This window comes from Desmodus rotundus, chromosome 3 (genome assembly GCF_022682495.2).
Source record: "Desmodus rotundus isolate HL8 chromosome 3, HLdesRot8A.1, whole genome shotgun sequence".
Classification (NCBI taxonomy): domain Eukaryota; kingdom Metazoa; phylum Chordata; class Mammalia; order Chiroptera; family Phyllostomidae; genus Desmodus; species Desmodus rotundus.
The window spans coordinates 170,911,625-170,928,790 of record NC_071389.1 but is presented as its reverse complement, the minus strand read 5'-3'; the positions used below and the strand labels follow the sequence as shown (position 1 = coordinate 170,928,790).

At 40.1% G+C, this 17,166-nt stretch overlaps 1 protein-coding gene across 2 annotated transcripts; it reads right to left on the bottom strand.

Annotated features, from left to right (window-relative positions):
- Window positions 1-674: 674 nt before the first annotated feature.
- Window positions 675-17,154, bottom strand: LDHB (lactate dehydrogenase B). Of its 2 annotated transcripts, XM_053921747.2 has the most exons (8): window positions 16,997-17,154; window positions 14,109-14,243; window positions 7,600-7,717; window positions 5,746-5,919; window positions 3,864-4,037; window positions 3,602-3,719; window positions 1,721-1,844; window positions 675-1,041 (listed from the first exon to the last, which is right to left on the bottom strand). In XM_053921747.2, the coding sequence occupies exons 2-8, from the start codon at window positions 14,235-14,237 to the stop codon at window positions 874-876; spliced, it is 1,005 nt and encodes a 334-aa protein (XP_053777722.1). In that variant the 5' UTR covers window positions 14,238-14,243; window positions 16,997-17,154; the 3' UTR covers window positions 675-873. The 2 variants fall into 2 exon arrangements, with proteins under 2 accessions (XP_053777722.1, XP_024431269.2); XM_024575501.2 differs by lacking the exon at window positions 16,997-17,154 and having other exon boundaries at window positions 14,109-14,264.
- Between the last annotated feature and the right edge of the window lie 12 nt (window positions 17,155-17,166).

Genomic DNA, 17,166 nt, shown 5'->3' with positions numbered 1-17,166 from the left:
TCTCAGTAGCCTGGATCTGGATGATACACCCTCCAGTTTTTTTTTTTTTTATTAGCAAGTAGAACTAACTCTAACAAAGGTAATTCCAATTTTAGAAAGCTGTTTTACAGGCCTTCCTTTTGGAGGAATAAAACAGACTTTCTTGTAAATGCTATCCATTGGCTACAGATCTTTCTTCAGCTGTTAACTTTCAGATGGTAACCACAGGATTTTTAGGGCAGGGAAAACACTGTTACAATGATGTCTGTGTGTCCTTAACACGTTTGTCTAAACTCATAGAATGTACAATACCAGGAGTGAACTATGGCCTTTGAGTGGCAGTGATGTGTCAATCCAGGTTCATCAACTTTAACAACTGTACCACTCTGGTGGGGGATGTTGTTAACAGTGGAAGCTGTGCATGTGTGGGGGCTGGTGGTATATGGGAAATCTCTGTACTTTCAATTTTGTTATGAAAAAAATTCAGTCCCTTAAAAAAATGATAACCATATTGTCAAGACAACAACAAAATCCTAGCACATGTTGTGACAAAATATTTGTGCTGTTTAGTGGGAGGAATACAGAAGAAGAAATGCAGATGACAGAATTTATGGAAGTTTATGATGTAAGAGAAAATCATTTGCAAAACTGAAATCTTTCAGAAACCATCGAAGGAAGGATTTCAGAAACAGAAGCACACTGATAGTTAATTTTATTTGTTCAAGGATTCATATCGCAAGCATTAAACTACGCATGGGCTTTGATTCTGTGAGCCCCAATTCACATACTTAGGAAGATATAAGCCAACTGTGATCCACGTACATGGATGGAAACTAAAGGCTCGTGGTCAATCACATTGCAGTTTTTAAATTTCTACAGTCTAGCAGCCTGCAGTCACAGGTCTTTGAGGTCCTTCTGGATGTTCCACAGGGTATCTGCGCTCTTCTTGAGTTGAGCAACCTCATCATCCTTCAGTTTCTGGTTGATGACACTGGTTAATCCCCGAGCATTCAGGATACATGGAAGGCTCAGGAAGACTTCGTTCTCGATGCCATACATCCCCTGCCAGACAAGGAGAGCATTTAGATTAAAAAATAAAACCAGAGGTAAGAGTAATCATAGGTCCCATGTTTGAACAGAAAGAATTGTAGGAAATTTGTAAGCACAAACTCATTCTTTAGTTTTCATCACTTACAGGCCCATATTTCCATACTACTTGGGTTTGAATTAGGTTTTACACATAGAATAGACAAATATACACTAAGGTAAAAGTAGAAATTTTGTAAGAAAGTAACAAGTACTTTATTGAACTTATTGACAACTCTCTCTCTTAGATACTTTAACAGAAATTGATATATAAGTCTTCAAATTAAATTGCATTCAAATATGCTTCTTAATGGGATACTTTTTATAAAATCTTAAGTTTCTTAAAATTCTTTGGTTAAGAAGAGAATTTCAGGTGATAGCCGGCCTATGAGGTCCAGACTATTGGTTGGGGCCCACTGAAAGACAAGATTCCACATCATACAAGAGAAAGTATAAAAATTTATTGGATATTTTAGCCTCTAAAATTTGTGCTCTTATTGTCTTGGACTTCTGTAGTAAAAGAAGAAATCTCCCTAAAACGTTGAGATATGGAAATAACTGTGTACTGAGACTTTACCTTGTCCTTCTTTAAATGAATCTATTTAGAGAATACAAAACTAGAAATCATTTAATACTTTGTAACAGTTTGTCTTACCTTCACCATCGTAGACACTGGATGAATCCTGGATAAGTTTTTGAATATGGATTCAATGAGGTCAGCCACACTTAGTCCAATAGCCCAGTTGGTGTATCCTTTTAGCTTGATAATTTCATAGGCACTAAAAAGAAAAAAGGAATAAAAGAAATCACTGAAATTGGACTCAAGTTATTAAAATCAGACTTTTTGGGTTTGACTCCTGCTGTATTTTTTATTAACTATGCAATCTTGTTTAAATTATTTAACCTTTCATGCCCTGGCTGTTGTGGCTCAGTGGATTGAGCACTGGCCTGCAAGCCTAAAGGTCACTGGTTAGATTCCCAGTCAGGGCACATTCCTGGGTTGTGGGCCAGGTCCCCAGTAGGGGGTGCAAGAGGCAACCAAACATTGATGTTTCCCTCCCACTCTTTCTCCCTCCCTTCCCCTCTCTAAAAATAAATGAGTAAAATATTTAAAACAATAAATTATTTAACCTTCATTGTCACAGTGATCTCTTCTATAAAATGAGGATGATAATAGTGTCTGTTTCATAACTTCATTAAATGAGTTTGTATAAGTGTAAAATGTGTAAAATATAAACACTACTTGGTAGGTGCTATGTAAATGTTCTGGTAAATTTAAATAACTGTTGTATAAGTGAACACAGAGGCAAAGTGGTAAAAATGTACATTTTCTAACCAATCTTCTTACTCATAAACATGAATATTTCCAAAGATATTAGTGAAATCAGGAAACAATAAAAGAACCTTCATATTCGAAGGACAAAATATACCTTTATTTTGAGATCTCACTTAACAATGCCATCTAAAATAATATGACCAACTAACTTAAGAGCAGAGTGATGACAGTACTTTGCCTGGAAATTTTCTGAACACAAACTGTATACCACAAAATGCACAAAGGCACAGGGACTCGAAAGGAAGCAGGAATAACTGCGTATTAGGAAACTGGGATTTAATGAACTCTGTCAGTGACTAGAAGACCACGGGCCAGTTATATCACCTGGGTGAGCCCTAGTTTTCTCACTTATAAAATAAAGAGTTTATGTTAATAAAATTCTCAGGACCTGTTCAATTTTTAAAGATTATTTTTCTCGTTATACAGGTCAAATTCCTGAAAAAAAATCATTAAAATTGAACTGAATAAAATGATTCCATATTTGAGATATCAGTTTTGTTACAACAATTTTCTGCAAATAACAGCTAATATTAAAAGCTCATCAATGAAAGGTGTGTGCATAGGTGTGTCTGCTGTTACTCATTTTGTACAATAATTCTATTACCATATAACTTTCCAGAGGAGAAGAGCAAGATGAAACTTAAAGGTTAAATGGCTTCCCCGAGACTACATAGTTAGTGTTAGTGCCGTGATTTTAATCCAGAGCCAAATGACAACTTGTTTTATGATAAGCGTAAAGGTCACAGAAAGACAGAATGGTTAGTCTCAAGCGTCAGTTTCCAGAAAAAGAAAATGGAAGGAAAGGGGGACCTCGTTATCTGAGTGTGGAAAGGTAAATATAGCACAGTTTAATTTTAAACACTTTCAACAATCAATCAGCCAGTATTTATTTTGGGCAATTCTGAGACTGGCAGTGTCTAGGTTTACCTTCTGCAGGGCACCTTCTGAAAGCCCGTCTCACTTGTGAATGTCATGCTTTGCTCCTGTTACCTCTGCAACAGAATTTCTCTAGAAAATATTTGCTTCCCCTGCGGGAACCGCTATAGCACATTTGACCTGTGGAAGGTAGTCTTGTCTGTTTCAGGAGCCGCATATTTACGACCATGAGTTTAAATGAGCAGGCAGCCATGTAAGTTGCGTATAATTTTATCTAAGTAAAGATGCAATTAATTGTCTTAAATCAAGCCCCTTTCCAATTACCTTTCAACCACCATCTTGTGCACTTCCTTCCAATTTTCACTATCATTGTCTGTTCCCATTTCTGGATTCAGCTCCTGCAGAGACACACCTGCCACATTCACTCCACTCCACACAGCCACTATAAAAAAGAAAAAAAATAAAAAATAAAAATAGACATTTAACACATTTCTGATGCTATTTTCAGAACCCTTTTCTTCTGTTATCTATTTTTTCTGTATCTATAAAATGTTATCTATTTTTTATTTTATTTTGTTATTTTTACCACTTGAGTCGCCATGTTCTCCCAAAATCCACCCATGGCAGCTGCTGGGATGAATGCCAAGTTTTTCAGCCATAAGGTAGCGAAATCTAGCAGAATCCAGATTACATCCACTTCCAATCACGCGGTGCTTGGGTAATCCACTTAGTTTCCAGGTAACATAGGTAAGAATATCCACTAAAAATTTAGAAAAAAAAATACATAAGTAAATCAAAACTGATTTCAACTGCTATGTAAATTGGCGGGAGCCCCAGCTCCCTCCTCTTCCATTTCCCCATTCCCAAAGAGAGCTGTGCCTAGAAAGATGCAAATACCTTGCCTTTTCATGTTTGAGATGATAGGGATTTGAGAGACAAGAAAAGTGAAACACTGTGTTTTTTTATTTACACTATTACTTGAAATAAGAACATATAAGAACCTAGCAGATTAATTAACTTCACTGTGTGTGGAAAGAAAGAGAAAGGGTTGAACTAGACGGCCACTTCAGTTTCTTCTAATTCTTACATTCCATGACTGCTAACGATGGTCTTCATACACCAGAAGCCATTGGTTACTGAATTTTTAAGGGATGCTACTACAAGTTTTCCAGGGGCACAGATGCTATTCAGTAAATAACTATTAAATACAAGATAGTAACATTTCCTACTATTTAATAAAAAGACCTCTATGACAGAGCCTTTACTCTGGTGTGGTGCAGCCTTGAGTCTGCAGAGGCAAACTTGCCTGCAGGTCACGGTACTTGCAGGCTGAGCTGTGTGAGTAGGAATACGTGCACACGAGAAAGGCAAGGAGTTAATTTTGCAGCCCCGACTCCACACTCATAAATAGACACTGGCTAAGCTATTTTAAGATCATTGTGGACAGATATTATAAACTCTTCCTTGGAAACTTGGATTTAGCAAGAGTGACTCGGGGGAGTTGAGACTTTGAAGTTATCCCTGGAAAGTTGTACAACTAGTTATTAATGTCTGCCTTAGACACAGGACATAACAACTTCTCATGTGCCAGGTATTTGTCATTCCTGTTCTACTTCTATCTGCCACCGTGAGAACTTTTAGATGTACGACTGAACTGTTCAGTAAGCCGTAACCCAAGATTACAGAAACTAAGAACACTATTAAAATAATTTCGTCTTTGCTGGCTCCCAGCTCTTAATATTTCATAAAGTGTAAGGATTCTCCTGGCTCTTATTCACAATCTTTCTTAATATGTACTGTCAGAAATAATCAGTTTTACCATTTTTTCAATACTCTATTATGCTCACCAGTAAACAGTAAGTTTGGTGGCAAGTTATAGACAAAAGAAGTGTGAAATAGAGGGTGGACTTTGACTATGTAGGTAAAAGAATGTAATTCTTTCTAACCAGAAGTATTAAGTTTTAGCATTTGGTGTTAGCATGTGCGTGTCTATTAATATAGTCTATTTCTATCTTTAAACCAAGACTGAATAATGGTTTTCTGAAACTTCTTGTTACAAACTCAATCTGATTCAATTATGAAGAGTTTTAGAGATAAGGAAAACAGAAGATCAAATACACTAAAATATTTCTTACAAACTGAAGCCACACTCAAATGTTTCATTACGTATCCCAGAATAATATTTATAGAAATTTTAAAAGCGTTTAGCCTCTAAAACAATCCCAGATAAAACAAACAGATGACATTGCTTCATATAATACTCCTTCCACATTTTTAAACATTTGGCCTCAGACAGTGCCATGTGTCTTGCAAATGCCACTCTTTGGGGGCTGATAACAGAAGACACGCAAATTGCTTCTGCTAGTGCAAACCAGAACAGCTTTTCTCAAGTTCAAAAAACAAAACACAACAAAACCCGAAAGCATTGACCTTAACATAACTGATCCCCTTTTAACTGATTGAAATACCTGGGTTAGAAACCACAATTATGATGCAGTCAGGGCTGTACTTGACGATCTGAGGAATAATGAACTTGAAGACATTGACATTCCTCTGCACCAGGTTGAGACGACTCTCTCCCTCTTGCTGGCGAACTCCTGCGGTGACCACCACAATCTTCGAATTGGCGGTCACAGAGTAATCTGGAAGGACAGGGGAAAAGGTACTTTAAATACAACGCTTCATCAGAACATATCAGGTATGATACTCTCTAAAACTAGCTAAACATTCATAAGCTTCTAGAATTTATATGAGAATTGTGTTTTTTGTATTGAAAGGTTTTGAAGTACAGTGTTCCTATGGCTTCTTTCTCCTATATGGAAACATTCCAAATGTAAAATTGGCTCAGAGAATGGACCAAGGAAATAAAGAAGGTCCTAAATTATATTTCTGGCTGCCCTGGCTGGTGTGGCTCAGTGGATTGAATGCTGGCCTGAGAACCAAAAGGTTACTAGTTCGATTCCCAGTCAGGGCACATGCCCGGGTTGCAGGCCAGGTCCCCAGTTGGGGGTGTGCAAGAGGCAACCACACATCGATGTTTTTCTCCCTGTCTTTTTCCCTCTTTCCCTCTCTAAAAAATAAATAAATAAAATAAAAATATATGTTTCTGGCTAACAAACTCAACTTGCTATTGACTTTAGAGAAAATTGGATTGTCAGTAATAATACAAAGCATAAACAGTGAGTTCAACAGGCAGCCCTTCAATAAAAATAAGCAATTTAAAGGTACCTTTAGGTCTGTAGTGTTAATTCAATCTATGATGAGGAAGGAAGGAACTCAAGTGTTTATTCTTGACTAGCAATTAATTTCTAATCCTCAGGCTTATTCATTTTTAGCAGTGAGTTTTTCTAGGGAATGTTTTATTTTTTCCTCAAGGAAATGTGTCCTTTCCCAATATAAACAGACATTATGACTTGATGTGATCATTAGACTTACTAACTATGGATGACATAATTAAATTGTGCTGCTATGTAACTTTTGAGGGTCACTACTATTTTATCAGTTTCCTCTCCCATAAACTGGAGGTAATAGGATATAACTCTCATAGGGTTGTTGCGAAGATGAAGTAAAGTGAGACATGCAAAAAGTCCACAGTACACAGAACGCTTAACAATTCAATCAGTAACAGATAGTAGTAGTAATGTTGTCACAAATTACATTGGAACCCATATTTAAAACCCACGGGCTTTATATCCATAGGCACAGCCCTGCTGTGTGGGCGGAATCACTGCATAAATGTGCTAATCCAGAACAGACGACTAAAATAGGGATTTATTTCGTTTCTTCAAGGTGTTCAAATAAATTACTTTGTGCAAGTATTTTTCCCCTGTCTAAAACCTTCCCATTCTCAGATACACATACACAAACATAATGACAATATGCCAAAATGGTACACAACGAATGTATGAAGTCAGGTGGGGGCTTATCTACAGAGGTAATGCTGTGTTTGTCCACAGAATGAGTCGGAACCAGGAGAAGAGAAGAACTGCCAACATTAGACTCACCATGACGGAAAGACTAATGTTGTATCAGGAAGTGAGGCTATCTATCTAACTATCTTAAAGATTTTATTTATTTACTCCTAGAGAGAGGGAAAGGGAGGGAGAGAGGGAGGGAGAAAAACATCAATGTGTAGTTGCCTCTTGTGCGTCCCCCAATGGGGACCTGGCCTGGGACCTGGCCTGCAACCTGGACATGTGCCCTGACTGGGAATTGAACCAGCAACCCTTTGGTTCGCAGGCCCATGGTCAATCCCCTGAGCCACACCAGCCAGGGCTCAATTTATTATTAGGTAGATCATGTTGGTCATGAAATGATACTACCTTTATCTGCCACAATTTTCGGTGTCTTAAGAAACAGGCTCCCATGCTGCAGGTCCATCATTTCTCCTTTGAGTTTGTCTTCCAATACATCCACAAGAGCAAGCTCGTCAGCCAGAGACTAGAATCACAAAAGCAGGTGTTAGTCCCCTAAGCAACTCTAGGATACCCCGGTTCACAGTACAACCCAGAGACCCTTTCAATGGCTAAGAGCCCAGTATCTAAAAACCTCGAGACTTTTATCATAGAACTAGGTGAGCTCTTTTACTTAAATAACAACAAAAAATCTTGAATAATGAACTATTAATATGTATTTAAGACATGGATTTTTCAGAATTTTACCTTCCAGTAATCAAATAGAATTTGATTTACACAATGTGGACGTAAGGATTCCTCATGAAACCAGCTGAGTTTGACAGTGGCCTGAGGGTGCACGGGTCTTTACGTTAATGGGGGATGGTGGGGGAGAAAGAGACCCACCCACACCCAGAAACAACTTTGGGCAGTGTGTCCATCCCTGCAGTCACTCCCAGTTTGGAGGGTTTCCGAGGGCAGAACTGGCATAAACCATCATGAGTTTAAGTTCACCCTGACGCGGGACTGACAGCCCTGGTGCAGGTATGGAACCCTCAGGCTGGCTTTGACCAGCTTGAATATTGTGGTGCGGAAAGGAAAGAGAGTTTTATGGACAGAGGAATCAGGACTAGTAGTTTCTCCAAACATAATCAATCTGAACTTGCCCAGTTTCGGAGTTTTTTATTTTCTACTCCAATTGGCATCCTCCACCACCTGTGCAAAATAAAAACCTAAATAATAAGTGTACCATTTACGCTTGATCTAGCAACATAATTTCACATGTGCTATAAAACATGCCTTATGTGTAACATATTTTATATATTTATATTTCTCTATATCTCTATGTGAACAGTGGGAGAGAAAACCAACTCTGGATTCTCCCTTTCAGTAATCATGTGTTCTCTTCAGCAAGTCCTTGATCTTTTCTTCTGGCAAAAGTGAGCGGGGAGGGTGTCAGTCTAGATGCATGTAAACAACCTTTCAGTTTTGAAATTTGATTATCCTATAGAAGTCCATTATTTGTGAAGTCTTTAAAAAGTAGTTATCCCTCCCATTGAAACATCACTAATTTTTGCCTCTGCTGCTCTTAGGCCCGTTAGCAAAATAATTAGCCTAATATGATATATCAATAGTGGACCCCACTGGTAATTGGCGTTCAGGTAGAACTTTGAAGGGTAAGGTAAAGTAGCCCAGGGTAGTACTGGCGGAGTCAGGGAGCTGTTGACCAGTACAGCGGGAAGCAGAGAGAGGTGAAAGAGCCAGTAAGAAAGTTGACCTACTTTTGCTTGCCAGCAAAGCAGGCCCTTCCTGCAGCAGCCAAGGAATGAGTGCCATCCTGTCTCTAGAATCCCAGGAGCTGGCTACCCTCATGAAGTGAGCTGGGAGGGTTTGCTTGTGAGCGTTTATCTGAGACTCAAGGCTCCTCATGATTGAATGTGTTCTTAGTTCCAGGCAACTAACTTACTAGCAAATTTCTGAAATGACCACTTTACGAGTTGGGGATTAGAGTAAATACTTTCTCTTTCCATGTATACCAAATACTGGCATTAATTTTCACCTTTTTTTTTTTACTTAAACACATATTTTAACACTTTTAGAATGGTTTTGTTCCTTTGCACTCTCTCACAAGGTCCCACAAAACCTTCATTTGTGTTTTTTAAGTCCTAAATCAATACAGTAAGCCCTCACTTAACATCACTGATAGGTTCTTGGAATTGTGGCAAAATGATGTATAACAAAACCAATTTTACCATGGGTTAACTTCTGTAAACAAGAATTAAGTTCCCACGGCCTCTCGTCCACGTTATAATAAACAGCACTCTTTGGCAACCTACTGTACAATGGAGCTTAATAATAGCCATAGCATTCTGTCAAGGTACTGAGCACAGAGAACATCACTCTTATTTTAGCAATAGCACATGTGTGCTATCGAAGTCAACAGGGCAAAACAGCCCGGGGCTTAAGTGGAAAAGGCTATCACAGGATCTCAGATCCTGTCTTTTGTTTCAGTGGGTGTAGAGAACCGGCTGAGAAGAGCACACTCAGCTGGCAAGGAAGGAAGAGATCCAACACTTTAAAAAAATAACTGCAGCGCTGAATTTAGCTGCATCTGCACCACTGCGTATCTTCCAGGTGTGGAGGCAGGCGAGTGGAAGATGTGTGACTAAGTGGTGACGCTGTTGTTTGGCTTAAATGGAGCTCCTTCTGCAGTAACTTAGTGTATAGCCTGTGAATTTACCATCAATGTGTTTCACTTCAGTTGTAAATATACTTTAAAGTATTTAAAACTGCAAGGCTCAGATTAATTGCAAAAGCAGTAACTTATTAAGGAACAAGGTCAGTTAGAAGCCAAGAACATCGCTGTTGAAACCTTATTTAACATACTACAAAAATGTCTTTTAATCTGAAGTACTCTGTGGACCAGACACAGCCACAGTCTGCCTCTTGGTTCTCTTAGCTAATAAATTACAGCCAGCAATGCCATAATATTTGATGGTTGCATTTCTACATTCAAGTGTTCAGGGTGCATGAAATTTTGTGGGAAGGAAAAGTGTACCTTTTTTCACATTGTTAGCTAACTGGATAAGCACCATTTTTAAAATAATTTGTTCTTTCTTCTCTGCTGGAATGCCACTTCTACCATTAAATATTGTTTGGGCCTATATCTGGGTTATTAGTTTGTTCCATTAACCTGTCTCTTCCAAATTTCAATTAAATTCCACTTGTAAGCCAAGTCTGCACTATAAAACTGCTTTGCTGTGTCTGTAATTACACTGCTCCTCCTAAGAGCCTTCTTATGCTGTGTTTGTTCACGACCAGGGCCACAGCTGACTAAATTAAGAACAAAGAACAGCTGGGCCCAGAGGCTCAGCGCAGAATGAATCTGCGTGGGAGCTACATGTGTCCCCGGCAGCTAAATGCAGACGTCGCGATTAGCGGTGGGGCAGGAGTCCTATTTGGCAGTATAAGCCATGAAAAAGGAAAAGCTATGATCAAAATTCAGCCAAATGTAAATGTAGTTTATTAGTAACAGCAGGAATATTCTGTTACTTACTATATGTTTATTACTGAATGTGTCAGGCACTATTCTACTAATCAGGAGTACAGTAATACAAAAATTTGGCAAGGTCCCTGCTCTCAGGAAATGTATCAGGAAAGGAATAGGAATTAAGCAAACGATTTAAGGTGGTTCTGAAGGTGGAAGTGCTATAAACACCAAGGGGCAAGGTGATGTTAAAGTTACTGGGAAGAAAGTTTACTTGGTACTGAGAGACAGGGAGGGCCTGTCTGCAAAGGCACCATCTGAATGATAGGGAGGAGTCACCTCTGTGATGGTCTAGGGAGACACCCCAGGAAAAGGGAAAATCAAGTAAAAGCGTCAAAGCCAAAACGAGGCTGGTGTTTTGAAGGAAGTGGACAGAGGGTAAGAGATGAGGTTCGAAGCAGTGCCACACTGCACTGGCAGGTGCTCCACACACTGTGAATGGCGCCCCCTGGGGTTGTGCATGCCACTGCTTTGCTGAGAAGCAGGCGGGGAAAGATCCTTATGGCCATGCAGGGCTTTCGTATATGTGCAGCTTGTGTGTGCTGGGACACTACTAAGAAGTTTTTAGATGGGAGAGCTCCTATTTTTATAAAAGCTCCCTATGGTTATTACTTTGGCTATGAGGGTGGGGAGAGGAAAGAGCTCAGACAGAAAGTAACTGGGTCTTTGCTATGGTGGGACACCATACTGGGGAGCCTGAGTCGCCGCCACAAGCCTCAGCTGAGCTGTGGACCTCCTCAAGCTCTGTCTCCGACGCCCTCACATGGCTCATTTTCTGGGCCAAAGCAATGCGTGTCCTCTGTGAAGCACACCCCTGAGGAACTCAAAGGGCCAGATCTGGCACTCACCATTCATGTGATCTTAACTGAGTCACTTAATCTTTCTGAGTTTTTTTTCTTTTCCAACTGTAATAGATAGATAACAATAAAAGTTCCTCCTGGAACTGTTGTGGAGAAATGAGGCAAAATACAGAGACCAAACAGAATAAGCCCTGTTAATTTCCTTTCTCAATTAACTAGTGGGGTCTATCCTCACCCTCTATGAATAACAATTTTGAAGCACTTTCTTCTTTACTCATTAGATAAGATGTAGACATTTTTAATGAAGGAAATGGTGTTTGAATAAGGCAGTCATTCGCTCGCAGCAAGTATCTAAATTGGAAGATTCCTACTGTGTTAGCAGCAGGGTCTGTTCTCTTAAGCACTTGAACTGGGCCGAAGTATTATGTAACTGCAGATACAGTCTCAATTAAATTATTTACTAAGGAAGGTTGTAAATTTACAATTAAAACGATCATTGAGGTACTCATAGACTCAGGATAGCCCAGATACAGGTTTCCGAAAAATCCAAATCCTTAGCTGGCATTTCACTAATACCTTTATGTGTTTATCTGCCAAAATTCTCCCAGGGGATAAGAAGAAATTTCAGAGTCACTATGGTTAAGAGTTCAGAGTCCGGGGTTCAAACTGCAGCTTTGCCACTGCCAACTGCAGACCGCGGGCTCATCACCCCATCTGCAAACAGGAGGGAACAGCTCCCATTTCTTCAGGTTATGGTTTAAAATCCAGCATTTCAGTTAAAACAGTGGACATTTATACACTCAATAAATGTTACTCAATAAAGGAAATGTAAGCTGGACTACTTTTCATTTTTACTGGTGTGAACAGTGAGCACTAAAGTGTGGTTATTTAAATTCCCTGTAATTTGGAAAACTGCTATCCTAAACCACAGGCATTTAATCAATTAAGATGAGATAGAAAAAATGCAAAAGAACAAACTTTCATTGTTGCACACCACACAGTTTAGTTGGTTGCTTTGAACACTTTTTCTCAGTGGAGATTCAACTTTGCAAACAGAAATTTGCTTGGTGAGGAGTTATTCAGGCAGCTTTCACATAAATACAAAGAGGCAGTGTGTTCTGAAGACAAGGCAGCATTTTTTTTTTTGAGGGGAGTAGGTAGTTCCTACATGTAAGGCAGCCTTCAGAAAGAAGAAGAATGAATTCAGTGAGGTAAATAAGAAAAAAAGCTTTCCTTAAAAGTCCTTGGAGACTAAACGAAGCTAACTACGGTTTAAACCACAAGGGAACATGAGGCAAGCCAAAAGTCCATGGAGGTGTAGAGAAAAAACACAGTCTGAAGGAGTGGGAGGTGCTAATAGTCCAACATCAATGTAAAATCTCCCGATGCTGGTGACTGCAGGGGCCATGCGAGAATACGTGAATACGTCCTATTTTAGATAAATGTGCTCCCATGGACTTAGGAGGAAAGGGTATGATGTCTGCTTTTAATTCTCAAATGGTTCAACAAATTCATTATAAGTACACACACACACACACACACGTAGAGAGAGAGAGGGAGACAGAGACAGGGAGAGAAGAAAACAAAATCTAAGAACTGGTAAATCTGGGTAAAGTGGATATGAAAGATTTAGTTTTCTTACTATTCTTGCAAATTTTCTATAAATTTTAAATTATTTCAAAATAAAACTATTGGGTGACAGTTGGAGAAGAATATGGGATACTCTCAAGACATCAAAAAGCCACTGTGCACATTACTTATTAATTGTAGAGGGCGAAAGAATCTTCGAAGTGGAGAAGTCTCGCAGTTACCACCAGTAACGAGACAAGCTGAGCATCACGTGACTCCCGATGTGATGCAGCAGGAAGGGTATTACATCACCTAGTCATAACCCCACCCAAAATTTAACCAGAACCTAACAGGGGTGTCCAACCTTTTGGTGTCTCTGGGCCACACGAAGAAGAGGTTTTTTTGGGCCACATGTTATATACACAAACACTAATGAAAACTGATGAGCAAAAAAAAAAAGGGTTTTAGTAAATTTACAATTCTGTGTTGGGCCGCACTCACAGCCACCCGGGGCTGCATGCGGCCCACAGGCCACGGGCTGGACACCCCTGTAAGGAAACATCAGACCAATGAGAATGAGGGACATTCCACAACACGGACATGGACTCCTCCAAAACGTCACTGATAGGAGACACAAAGGAAGGATGAGGAACAGTTCTAGATTAAAGAAGAATAAGGAGACATGACAAGTATGTAAAATATATGACCTTGGATTGGGGTGAAAACAGCTATAAAAAGCATGGTATTGGCAGTGGAAGCACTTTAAACCGGGGCACTGTATATTAGATAATAGTATTACATCAGTGTTAAGTTCCCAGGAGTCTTAACTCTATTGTGTCCGATAGGGAGACTGTCCTTCTCTCAGGAGACACATGCTTATGTATTTAAAAGTTCAGTATCACGTCTACAACTTACTTCAAATTATCCAGGAAAAACAAAATTTAAAGATACGATAAAACCCTGAAGTGCCTAAAGAACACATGCTGAAACGATCCGTCACGTACGGCATCCTTGGAACGTACCTTTCCCAGAATGCTGATGGCACATGCCATACCAACTTGTCCGACACCCACGACGGTGATCTTATTGTTGGGCACCGCTGCCTCTTCTTCTGCAACTGGTGCGATCAGTTTTTCCTTAAGCGTTGCCATTGCGCACTGCGAGAAAGGATCAAACATTATACATGCACCCTGAGTGGGAACGATCCTGAGAGTGTTACAACTGCAACACTGAATTAAAATACAGTTTAAAACGAGCCTAATGATATTCCAGAACATAGAATATACTTTGCAGAACCACGTGGCTCATTTAATGGAGAAGTTAACCAAGACAAAACCTCCATGAAACTATTAGAAGTGAGTTCTTCAGCTGCTGATTCCATATTAGTGTTTAACAAATTGTAACAATTTTGTCTTGTGGCTATTCATTCACTGGCTAAGACAAACATTTATATTTAAATTAACTGATGTTTTTATTCTCCTTCTAAAGAATTTATATGTTAACTATGTTCAGTAAGTTAGGGCTCACTATTAACCCATATTTAAGCTTGGTCTAAAAAATTAATGGCCAATTAATAATGGAATATAATTTCTACTACTAATGGTTATTATCACTCTTGGAAGAGAGGAACTGACTGATTCTTCTACTTAACTCTTTTTTTAAAAAATGTGTCACCGTGTACTAAATATACAATGTGTGCTTAAATACATTGGCAACATAATAGCGATAAGTAATATTTATATAAAATGTACCAAAAAATTACCCTGAATCCCTTTTAGTGCACCTTAGAAGCTTATTGAAAAGTGGTTAAATATTTACACATCTTCCTTTCAGGGGGTCACAGGAGAAGAATATCAACATTTGAATTAGTTCCTTTCCAGTCATTAAAAAAAGCCAGAATAATTACACATTAAAAAAATTAAACTGAAAATTGTTGGAAAACGTTTGACACAATACTACCAAATCTATCTGTGCCAGCAGATGATCAGATGCGCTTTCTGAATAACTAAAACAAACAGCAACATTTATCATACTGTTCTGCCTAATGGATATTATAGTGGGTTACCATTGTAACCCACTATATTATATGGATATAATGGTACCACATTATATCCACAATGGTAACCCACTATAATATCCATTATCGATGTTTGCCTTTTACTTCTAATGCTAGGCTGTTGCCTTGGAGGGCACTGTACCCTTTAAAAATTGTATCCCTGCTTCCTAATCCTGGTGTTTGTTTCTCATCTCCAATTAACTAAGTAACAAAACCTAGTTTAGCAATTGTATATGTTAAGAGTTAGTAAGTCTCTGAGTTGGAATAAAGTACTTAAATTTGTGTAACAACTATTTTGTTCTAAAGCTATTCCCCCCTTAAAAAAAAAGCATTTCCCCCAATCTTTAGGAACTAAATTGAGAGATTATTTAGCCTTTACACAGCACATTCACAGTTTCTTGTGTGTGCTAAAGGAATACAGAAGAGCATGCAACTGCCTGTCTCCACAAACAGATGACCTTACAATGAAATTCACACACGTCCTGCATTTTGAGCAGAACCAGAAGAAAGCAGCATCTCTTCTGGTTGAACAGACACAAATGCATAGTTTTTCTTCATTAAGTTTATTTTCATTAGTTACTTTAAGGTCCTTTAGGTATAGAGGACCCAGCAAGCAGTGGAAAACAGGAATCCAGAAATGGTTGCTACATAAATACTGATTAGTCGTTGATAGATCTTTTAAAGTAATTTGGGTAATTTCAGAAGCTGTAATTTATGAGTCTTGAGCCAGTACAGATTCTTTCATATCTTCCTGGAGAAACGTGTTTTTCTTTAACTTTTCCTTAACAGGAGTTACAAGAAATTAAAAGAAAATGTTTTGTATTGTATTCGGGACTGTTCCAAGATAAGAGTGGTTGCTGTAAGAAGAATGATACACGGTATAAAAACAACCCCTGATTCTTGGTCCTTTACATTCCCATTCCCCTTAACCCCTTGTGCATATAAATTACTAGAAATAACCAGTGCTTTAAGTTCAGGAACAAAGATCCCCCTTCCGAAATGTCTCTCGATTCTAACTTTTCCTCCACTAAAGAAGTGACCGCCCTTCCCCTCCCCCTTTCTCTAGGCCCTAATTGCAGCTTCCCCCACTGGCCGCCTTCAGCCACCACTTCCTCCCGGCGCCTGCGGAGGCAGGGAAGGACAAGTCACAAGGGAAGGCGGCAACCACCGATCTCCTCTGATCAGTCTCTAGCGGAAAAGTCTGAGCCTTCCTTACTCTCAACACCCGAAGCTAGCAAAGTCAACAAAGCACCCCAAGCATCAAGAAAAAAGGACAGAAGTGAACCCGCCTAAAGCACCGGCCCGTCAATACCGGAGTGCAGGGTCACACCTGCAGATCAGCCTTGACCCTCATCCTGGCACCAGCGGTGGTATTTCTCCCTCCCCGCGGCTGTCAGTTCCAATTCCCAGGTTCAAGATCAGCCAGTCTTAGCAGTCACCTGGCTCCTTCTCCCTCCCCTAGCTCCTCAGGCACGGGTCCAGGCTCGCGCCAGCAGGCACGGGAGCGATGTGGCTGCCAGGAGCAGACCAAGGATGAGAGCCCGGGTTTCAGCGGCAAAGATAAGTCTCTCCTCCGCAGAGCAGAGGACCTGAGCGAGCCCTGCAGCGCTGCGAACAAAGCCTGCGTCTCAGTTGCACGGCCTCCTTCGCCTCGCTCCCTCGAGGAGGGCTTGACCTGCAGCCTCAGACCCAGGGGTTGAGTTAGGACCAGAGTCCGGATGCTCAAGGCTAATTGCCCTAGAGGACACGAGTCTTTCCCGGTCCTTCCCCTCGTCTTGCTACACCAGGACTCCCCTACACGTCCCACCCGGTTTGCCTGAGAGTTGGGATTCAGGATATTGAGCTGAAACCTACCGGGAGAGAGAAGGCTCTCCAGATCTTAGAAAGAGTCCCGCCAAGGAGACAATGTCAGCTGCGTGCGTCTGCCCGGGCTCAGGATCCGCAGGGAAGGAGGCAGCGGCGGGGCCCGCCCCCTCTACAGCCTCTTAGCATTCTCTATTGTGATTGGAAACCCGAGCACCGCC